The sequence below is a fragment of the Quercus suber genome, unplaced genomic scaffold, assembly GCF_002906115.3.
Source record: "Quercus suber isolate HL8 unplaced genomic scaffold, Cork oak 2.0 scaffold_685, whole genome shotgun sequence".
Taxonomy (NCBI): Eukaryota; Viridiplantae; Streptophyta; class Magnoliopsida; order Fagales; family Fagaceae; genus Quercus; species Quercus suber.
The window spans coordinates 247,563-258,144 of NW_027070126.1; the positions used below are offsets into that span (position 1 = coordinate 247,563).

Here is a 10,582-nt window from a genome sequence, read left to right on the forward strand (position 1 = left end):
TTTTTAATTTTACTTTCGTTCAATTGAGTCATGTAAGTTACAAATTTATTCAATTTAGGCTTTTAGTCAAATTTCATTAAAAAAAAAAAACTATTATTAAGTATTCAACTAACTAATGAATATATTTTTTTAATTCTCACAAAAATATCTATAAAATATTTTTATTAATTTTATAGATTATTTTCATGTAAGAAATATTTTTTTAATGGAAATTTTTTAACAAAATTGGATGAGAGGCTTGAATTGAATAAATTTGAAACTTAGAGATTTTTTTTTTTTTTTTTTGACAGTAAGAGATAGGATTTTATTAAAATAATAGTATTATATTACATCACATCTTTTCGACGTTGGCTAGACATGTATGAAAAGAAAGCAAGCTTGAAGGTTTTAACAATGGCGGATTGTGAAAACAAAGAGAGAGAAAAAACTGAAAGATCGAAAGTAGAATTCTATTAAGCTTGCATAAAATGAATACATCACCTACACTTTCTATTTATACATTACAAGATTGGTAATCGCTCTGGAAGATTCCCACTCTAACAAACTCTTAACTAACTAACTAAAATTACAGTTGTACACCACTCATAAATATCTAAAACTGAACCTATACCAGAACACTGAGGAAGAAGGCACACCTAATGTTCAAGCATAATGGAAGATGAAAACGTCGTTGCCTGGCTTAAGTGTGTAATGTGACATGCGTGAATGAGACTTAGATCCAATACGATGCCGTGTCATATTAATTCAAACGCTACCGTTTCGACTTTTCAATAACAATAGATTAGTTACAAAAACTAGCCGTTAGCTTTGGGCATCTTCAACCTCAGTATCCTCTGTGATTCTATTTTCAATGTACAGCCACTCCAATCAACTACCCAGCATGGGCATGTGTGCACTCTTCGTTTACAAGCATACAGTTAGCTACCCCCCTTTGTACTCCTCTATTGACAAAGTCTATGGTATTCCTGCAAAAGTGACAACGCTCATTGCAAGATGTCCGCAGGTTGAGATTGTTTTTTGTTAAACAAGTACCTGTTGCGCGAATTCCAGATAGACCAAGATACAATAGCCCATACCTCCAACTCTTTTGTTGTAAGAACTGCCATAAGTTCCCTCACCAGAATATAAAAGTCCTCCACTTCAGAGCTCTGTTTCTGTATTTTACCCTTTACCGAGGCCTAAACATTTCTAGCCAATGGATAGCCCCAAAGAGCATAGGCCACGGTTTCATCATGTTGTTGGCATATTGCACAGGCGGGTTCAGTGGGATTCTCCTTTGACGTAAGTTTGTGCTAGTAGAGAGTATATCGGAGCACGCATGCGATACAAAATTTCAAACTTTGGGAGGAATATTTAACTTCCATATACGGTTCCTTAGTCTTCTATCCTTCTGGGCCAAAGAGTTCTCCACTTGCTCTTGTTGTTTCATCCTTATAGCAACTTGATAGGCTATTTTCACTGAGAATGCACCCTTCTAATTTTCCTTCTAGAGTAGCCTATCTTGAGCTTCTGTTTCGGTGAGGTTAATGAGCTGGATATCTGTCACAATAGTAGGCATGAAAGTATTGAGTAGTACCTGTGTATGCCACTGCTTAGTGGCTGCGTTGAATAGGTCACTCATCCTCAAGTTCTTGCCCGCTTCAGGTCTGAGTTGGGGGGGGGGGGGGTTGTGGTAGCCATCTGTGGTCATCTATTTTTATACTTCTCCCATCGCCTATCTTCCACACTGTCACTACCTGATTAATTCCCTTGCCTCCAATAAGCTCTGCCACACATAGGATGGATTATGTCCCAAAGCAGCCTCCATAAATGAACTATTAGGTAAGTACCTTGCCTTGTACACTCTGAAAAACAGTGAGTGAGTATCTTGTGTCAGTCTCCATGCTTGTTTGGCTAGCATAACGAGATTAAATGCATGAATGTCTCTAAACCCCATTCCTCCTCTCTCCTTTGGTTTACATAATTCTCTCATTTTATCTAGTGAATTTTTTTCTCATTTTTTGTTTGGCCCCACTAATATTTGGCTAGCATGGAATTAATATCATCGCAAATCTTTTTTTGGGATTTTGAACATACTCATAGAGTAAGTTGGGATTGCTTGTGCTACCGTCTTCATTAGCACCTCCCTACCCTCCTTTGATATGTATTTTTCTTTCCATCCCATCACTCTTTTTGTTTCTCTCTCTTGTACCTCCCTAAAGGTGCTCGCCCTGGATTTGCCTCCCACCATTGGTAGTCCTAGGTACCGCTCACAATTGGTCATGATTTGTGCCCCCAACATCTCAAACCGCTAGCCTCTAAACCATCACCAAAGTAAGATTCCCAGCAGTGGTACTCTTGGTGTATGCCATACATAATTACTTACTCTAGCGATTTCTCTGTTTTGTATCCCTGAAAATGATTAGAAACAAATTAAGAAGAGGAATCCGCTAAAGACTAAAGTCCTCTCCTATCCAATACCAGATCTATGTAAGTATTTCAAAAACTTTTGTTATTGTTTTTGGTACTGAAGATTTTCTTTTCTTTTCTTAAATGTCTAATGATTTGAATGCCACTTTGATTTGTTTATTAAATTAAAATGTGAAACAAAATATCTGTGGGGATGGGATATAAATAATAGAGAGAGTTGGTGGAATTGTTTGAAGCAGCAAAAAAGGCGACAGAAGCTGTGGCATCTACCAACAGAGGAGATGAGGAAAGTCAATGGCTTGATGCTTTATAGCAGCTCAAGAGTTTTCCCTTCAGTTTTCAAGTTCTTATAGAGGCTAATGTGCTACGCGCACCATGTGTTTGTGTGAAGTGCAATGCCATGATACAATTCTTAGTGTAACTGGGCATGAGAATGATGCTTTTTAACTAACCACTTCAGCATTATTTTGCTAAAGAGTGAGAAGATAGCAATCAATGAATTAGGGACGTCAAGATTCAGGAATCATCAACTGTTTGATGAAAGAACTCTAGAACAATGTGCTTTTCACAGTTTCTACTTTGCCTTCATTTGAATGGAGACCTGGGTTAGTGTCAAATTATTTTCCTATCTCATTAGTTTAATTATAGAGCACTCGAGCACTATTCTAGTATCCTTTATCTAATTCGATTTATGAGCCTTTAGTTGACATAGTCATATTAGTTTAATTTTTTGGCTTTTTCATCTCTCCTGCCACAGTCTTTGTGAAAGCGACTACGAGTATCTTGTCGTCAGCTTCATCGATTGAAAGCGCATCTTTGTAAAGTATGCTATATAAGACCTTAGCGTCTCATCTCTCATTGCCGAATGCTTATCAAGAATGCAGTAGACTTTTTATACATATGTCCCCCGATGAAGTGCGAAGCAAAATAGGCACTTAGCTCCTTGAAAGTACTGATGGAGTTAGGCGTCAACATGCTAAACCAAATTCTTGCGAGACCCTTCAGCTGGTAGGAAAGGCCCTACACATGATCTCATCAGCGACTCCTTGAATGTGCATCAGGGTCTTGAAGGATTCTAAGTGATCTAAGGGGTCTTTGGCTCTGTCATAGCTTTCTATCTGCGGCATGTGAAGCTTCAATGGAAGGGGGAAGGAATTGACAGATGCGGTGAAAGGTGAATCTGTTCGATGGATCAAGTCATCGAGGTCGCTAAACACTCGCCCTTTGAGGGCGTTCATCATAAGGTCCATCCGTTCCTTCATCATCTACATCTCTGCTACAATGTGAGGGGAAGCCGTGTCTATGATGGAAGGGCGGCTCATATCCTGTCGCTCTAGTCGACTTGAGGCGTTGCTGCCCTCCGACCCTTTTGGTCTCTTCTCTCAGTGCTGGTACCTTCTTGGTCTTCCTCCTAGGTACCTATCGCTGCATTTTTCTACCATAACTGTTCTTCTAGGTCATATTCTATTTGGTGAGATGTTCCACTGCTGCTATAAGGGTTTGGACTTGCCTCTCCAAGATAATGAGTCGTGGTTCATCTCCTTGAACGTTATGGTGGTCGCCATCGAGCGAGTAAATACCATGCAAGTCTTTGTCCGGGAAGCAATAATATGGCTTACTAATCGCAAAGGTTCCCACAGACGACGCCAACTGATGATGCCAAAAAATCACCAGTGAACCACATAGTTCTCGCACACTCGAAATAACACCTGCACAACAAAAGAGAAGACCTAACAAAGGACAACGGTGTGGTGCCGACCAAGTGCCTTTCAAAATTCAAGTTAAAACTTTTCATAACTTTAGAGTACCAAACTGGGGTAAATTATGCGTACCTTGGCTAGTGAGGGTTTTGGGATTTTATAGTACTAGAGGGTTAACAACTCTTTCTTGGTTTAGAAGTCTTTTCCTTATAGAATCCTTATAAGCATATATTGCGGAATCCTTTCCTTGTAGGAGATTAACATTGAGGTGGGGCACAAGACATTTTGTTATATACGCATGCATGGTGGCCAAGTTATGATTCTGTTAGAACCATCAGCCTCGTGTATTTCCTTTAGCTTAGCGCCGTCAGCTATCCATCCTTCCCAAGATGGCCTCGTCAGCTTAAAGCAGCTTAAAGCTGTAGACTTCTTACTATTGTCACTTGCGAATGGACATAAGTAAAGCCGACGGATTTGTTTGGAACGTCGCTCTACGCTTTATCATCAATGAGTGTATACTTACAATTTTACCCTTATCAGCTAACTTTTAAGTTTTTGTAATTTTTTTAAAACTATTATTTAGTTTGGTTTGCAATGGAGGAATAATAATTGATATGTCAAAATAATTTGCTATATATTAAACTTCTGGATTACTGGAAAATTGGTTCGAGCAAGTGGGGTTAGTTGCATGTAGTTTTTACCAGCTAGAAGTGACTTCATATATATATATATATATAGTTGTGAACATATGCGACGCACAAGAAAATTTAACAAAAGTTATATTTTATAATCAAATGGTATGAAATTGAAATTATGTTAGAAAAGAAAAAAAAAAAGAAAAAAAAAATATTGAAGTAAAAATAGACAATTGCATTTCAAATTTGCAAAAATGGTAGAAGAATGAAAGTATATATAATAAATGAATGCTTCTTCTGTAATAGAATACACATGTTAATAGGTAAGAGAAATGATATGTCTACAATATTTTTACAACATTTATACAACAAACTCTAAGTGGCAGGTTGTTACTAATTATTATTGTTAGGGCAAAAAAGTAATCTTAATGTTAGGTTCAATTTTGAACCAATAACAACTAACTACTTATAATTTGTTGTGCAAATATTGTAAAAATGTTATGGACATAGCAACTATAGCAGTTAACTTCTTTGCACTTAGCTCCTGTCCCTCGAAGCACTTCACATGCCATTCTCATTAGAGGTACCACATGAGACACAATGAAACCACTGTCCATATCCTCCTTCCATAGCCTCTCGTCCCATACCGCCCAGCCAACTCGCTAATAGTTCTTAAACAACAAAAACAACATCAACCGAGAAATACCAAACAAACATAATGTCATGGACCACAATTTCATAATATTTGCACTTGTGTATATAAATATCGTATGGCATTAGGGATATATATTGTTTTAGAGATAAATTTATTCAAACAATATATAAAGACCCCTCTTTCTCAAACGAAGCGTAAACTATATACAGCAGACACAATGTGAACTGTGGTTTATTGTTTGAAAACAATTTTGAAATGGAGAAATGATACCTATAGTAACATAGGACACCATCCATTACTTGGAGGAGTCAATTTTATCACATTTCTTAATCTGTTTCTTAGCTAACAAACAACTTTCAATTGATTCCCTCACTCTCACATGCCTCAAGATGGAATTTCTTATGCTCTGCATGTTCAGGAGAGATGAAAAAGCCAAAAAATTNCTTGATTAGAGTAGTAATGATTGATAATAACTAGACATGTAAAATTTTGGTGTTTGATATGTGTGTGGAAATTACAGTTTTTTTTTGGTTAACTTTTAAGTTTTTGTAATTTTTTTTAACTATTATTTAGTTTGGATTGCAATGGAGGAATAATAATGATATGTCAAAATAAATTTGCTATATATTAAACTTCTGGATTAGTGGACAATCATGCTTTTTGTGGAGGGTCGAACCTCTCCCTTAGAAGGAATTGTCTGCTTTAGGTGAATATCTTCACGGATTTGCTTAATCTCACGTCGGGAGAGACACCTCCCACCTGCAGCATATAAGCATGAGCTCACATGTGGGGTGTACTACTCATGTGATCACATTAGTAGTACACCCCACATGTGAGCTCATGCTTATATCCTGATCACTCTTCACCCAAAGTAGACTATAATAAAATATATATATATATATAATAAATATCAATTATTGCAAAAATGCTAGAAGAATGAAATATATAATAAATCAAGACTTATCCCAAAAAAAAAAAAAAAAACAAAAGAGTAAAAAATAAATGACACCTGATTTTTGATTGGGTGTAACAACATTGTGATATCTCCAATGAAACTCGATACGGTCCTTCTAGACTCGGAGAATTGAGTCACGCCGAGAATCGCCGACGGGTCAAGCCTCTAGTGGTGGTGTACGACACTACAGCACTGTCTGGTTTTCTTTTTTTGATTATGTGACTTGCTGCTGTGTCTGTTCTCCTCCTCCTCCTCCTCCTCCTCCTCCTCCTCCTCCTCTGTCCTATGTTACCATTATATGCTGAAATGGTTACCTGACGTTTTGTTGTTGTTGTTGTTGTTGTTTTTTCTTTTATTTTATTTTTTATGTTGTTGTTGTTTTTTATTTATTTTTTTTATTTTAATAATTGGGGAATTTTAATTTATTTTATTTCTGGTCAATCAAGAAGTGTTAATTAAACTATAAGAGTAATTGCATCATGCAAAATTTCTGTTTATTTTGCACCAAAAAAAAAAAAAAAAGCTTTTTCTATTTTACACACTAATTTTTACAAAATGCTTACATCAGTTTGTCTATTTTACTATCTATTTTATTTAAATAATCATTTTCCTCACTTTTCCTTTTTAAAATTTATCTCAAATCTCTTTTAAAACCTATTTGAAAACTCTCTCTCTCCATCCTTGAAGACACCACCGCCTCCATGGATGACACGTCCCTCTCCCTCTTCCCCTCTTGGTTGAAATCCCTTCTCCCTCTCTCCCTCACGGTCACAAGCACCGATCCATAGAAATTCGTTCTAGTTGACCCAAAAACTACGATCTCCTCCACGAGCACTGAGACTCGTTCCAGTCGACTTCCAAGCACCAACCCACAGCCACAAGGAGGCAACAATGCTACTCTGTCTATGTTGGTGAGTCACTGTGTGGGCGTTTTTGATTTTTGGTTGATTTTGTAGTGTGTTCGTGTGTAGGTTTGTTTGATTTTTGGTTAATTTGTGGTGTGTCCATGTTGTGGTGGTGGGTCTGTTTGCAGTGGTGGGTCTGTGTGTAGTTGGCGATGCTGGGTTGCATTGATCAGTTGTAGAGATTATGGGTTGAAGGGAGAGAGTCAAGGGAAGAGAGAGGATGTAAGGGAAGAGAATAGAAAGCTACTGTAACAGTACATATATGTATAGTTACTGTAACACTTTTGAATATATACAAACTTATACAAGCACTAATATGGGTGTTTTTTTAAGGTAAAATTGGTAAAACTAGTCTCTTTTTTTTTTTTCTTTTTTTTTCTTTTTTTCACTGGCTGATGTGGTTGCTCTAATGGTTGCTCTAAGAACATTACCATTGGGTGTGTAAAACCTTTAAAATTGCTATTTTAACTCTACATATGTCCAAAACTACCCACATCAGGGTTGATATAGCCAAAAAAATTTCTGACACAGTAAGGTTGTAAACATAAATATACTTATTTAATTCTCTCTCTCTTGCTGGTAGAGTGGATTTGATGGAGAGAAGAAGGAAGAGGGAAGAGAGAGATGGGAGAGAAGAGAGATAAATAGGTTTTTATATTATTGTTGTAGAATAGGTATATACATGGATAAGTTGAAATAGTGATTTTTAAGTTTTGAGAATTTTGTTTTATAATGATGATAAAGTGAAAATTCAAGTTTAGTAATTTTTTAGGTGAAAATTCGAAATCTAGTATGTTTGATCGATCGAAGAGATCAAGAAATTTGATTTGAAACTTCTGGATGACTCGATCGATGTTTGATTCCTAATTTGATCGATTGAAAAAATCTTTCGATTGATACTCGATTCCTCTCGATCGATTGAGACCTGTAAAAACTGATTTTTTGCAGAATTTCTAGTATCTGTTTTGAACGTTTTTACAGATTTTAAACCTTGTGAACAGTTTTATGAAACATTGTAACTCTCCATTGGTACCTTTTGAAGGGTTTAACCATATGGGTATAAATAGTGGTTCATGTTCATTTGATAGTAAGTTCTCTCTCTCTCCCTAAAATAGTTTCTAAGAAACACAAGAAATATTGTAGGTATTCTCCAAAATTTCTATTTGTAGAACCCAGTAAATTTGGTTGTATCTTAGAGACAAATTGGTAGTAACACTTTAGCAACTTGTGTATGAGGACAAGTATTGTCTAAAGATAACATTCAATTGTGCCTCCAAGCCAATCATAAATTCTGTTTACTTATTGTATTCATTTTGTTTTTTCATTTTATACCTTTATTTGGTGAAACTCTCAACATTGAATGGGTTAATTTATATTATTTTCATGAATAGCATGTTAAAATAAAAATTGGGATGTTGAGTGAGTTGTAAAATAGTGTGGTAAAATAAATAAAATAAGTTTTTAGAGTGTAAAATGAGTATTCTTTTTAGATCTTCGAATGCTAATGCTCTAAAAATCTTAAATATTTAAAGGTTTTTAATATTAAATGAGAGGGTGGGGAATGGTTACCCATCTTGTGTTGCACCGTTTGAAAAATCGAATGGGAATGAAAGTAAAATGATTAGATATAATTTAAATCGACAATTATACTCCCATCTTGTTAATTTTTTTCTTTAAATGATATCATAGAGTTCCATGAAATTAAATCCATTTCTTTCATGGAATTGAACACTATTTGGGCAAAAAGTGTGTACATTAATATTTTCCATGTTTTGTTCTAATTTCTACCTAATATGTATCAAATTTTTTTTTTCTACATAATACATTGAGTTATCATGATTCATAAACAATTTAATTGAATACGTTATAGCCTTCTTAGCAAGTTGTCGGTGATGACCTAGTTTTTGTAATGTCGAGTTTAGTGGCTTGAGTATCAAACAACCACTTTTGCTCAATTCTTAGAACTACTTCTTTTTCTTTTTCTTTTTTTCTTTTTTTTTTCTTTTTGATATCTCCATAAACTCTATTAAAAAATTGGCATTTTTTAATGAAAAAAAAAAAACTTTTAATAGGTGGGTTTTAATATTTTCTTCAAGTGTGACATAAGTCACATATGTAATTATACCTCTAAAAAACCTAGTCAGGTTATAATTGAGTCTCATCGTAATCACTTATAAACCCATTACCCACCTAGTAAATACTTAATGTGAGACTAAACACTCATCTATACAACATAGATTTAATCAATCCAATTTAATTCAATTCGCACATTTTGAGGTATCACAAACGTTTTGGCAAATAACATAAATGATAGAGCAAGGGCTATATGTATGTTTTGTGATCCCCACCTTTTGAGCCCATTTTTTTGGGATGTCACTCATCAGGAAACCGTAGAGTATGTATACTGGGCAAAAACGCAAGTACCCATAGAATTTCTCATCATTCATATAACATTGCACAAATTTCACAATTTATGCTGCCACATAATTCAACCCTCCTCCAATTAAACATTTCTTTTACTCACTATTAGAAGGATAATCTTAATTAACAATAAGAGGAGGTTCTCAAGAAAAAACAAGTGCTGTTACAAGGTAAAAAAAATACAAGAGTGCTTTTAGCATAAACCAACTACAATCACATATAGTAATAATAGTAAAGAGGATGAACTTTGTGATCCTCTCAAAAATTATAGTAATAATAGTAATCAAATCCTAGTCCTACGTACAAGCCATCTTCTCCGAAATCCTAGCCAAAGACCTAAGGTTGCATCCAATTATGGTTTCAATAAAAGAGCATGTATCCTCCTTACTATTTCCCACTGGAACATCAACCACATATGACTCAACCACAACAGTCTTACCACCTTTTGCCTCTTCATCTACATGCAAGGTTGTGGTAGATCGATAATTCAGAAGCCTGTGATCACCACCAATGATGCTAAAAATCATGACATGCATGCCATCATCAAGCTTTTCAAGCCTCTCTGTGCTAGTCTCAGCTGGTAAGCCAGAGATAAGCATCACTTCACGCACACTTCCAATGCCACCATTGCCAGCGCTCATGGTGCAGCTTCTAACGAACTGTTTATAGGCTTGTGGTTTGTCAAAACGGCGGATCATGGACCAAACCAGTGGGAGAGGTGCGTCTATGGTTTGGACTAGGCTCGCACCGCACTGGTTTGGTGAGAGAACATGGTTGTGGTAGCGGCTACTCATGCTTACCTCTGTGTTTGTGCTTCTCTATTAATGGTTGATGTTGAATTGGGGTATATTTATATAGCATTAAGCCATTAAGGGTAACACCGATTCTTGTTTGCTGTTTCT

General features: G+C 35.8%; 1 protein-coding gene across 1 annotated transcript; it reads right to left on the bottom strand.

The window, feature by feature from the left end:
* Positions 1-9,747: 9,747 nt before the first annotated feature.
* Positions 9,748-10,576, bottom strand: LOC112034011 (abscisic acid receptor PYL11). Its single transcript, XM_024066798.2, has one exon. It carries the CDS (start codon positions 10,472-10,474, stop codon positions 9,977-9,979), a length of 498 nt encoding a protein of 165 aa, XP_023922566.1. The 5' UTR covers positions 10,475-10,576; the 3' UTR covers positions 9,748-9,976.
* Positions 10,577-10,582: the final 6 nt, after the last annotated feature.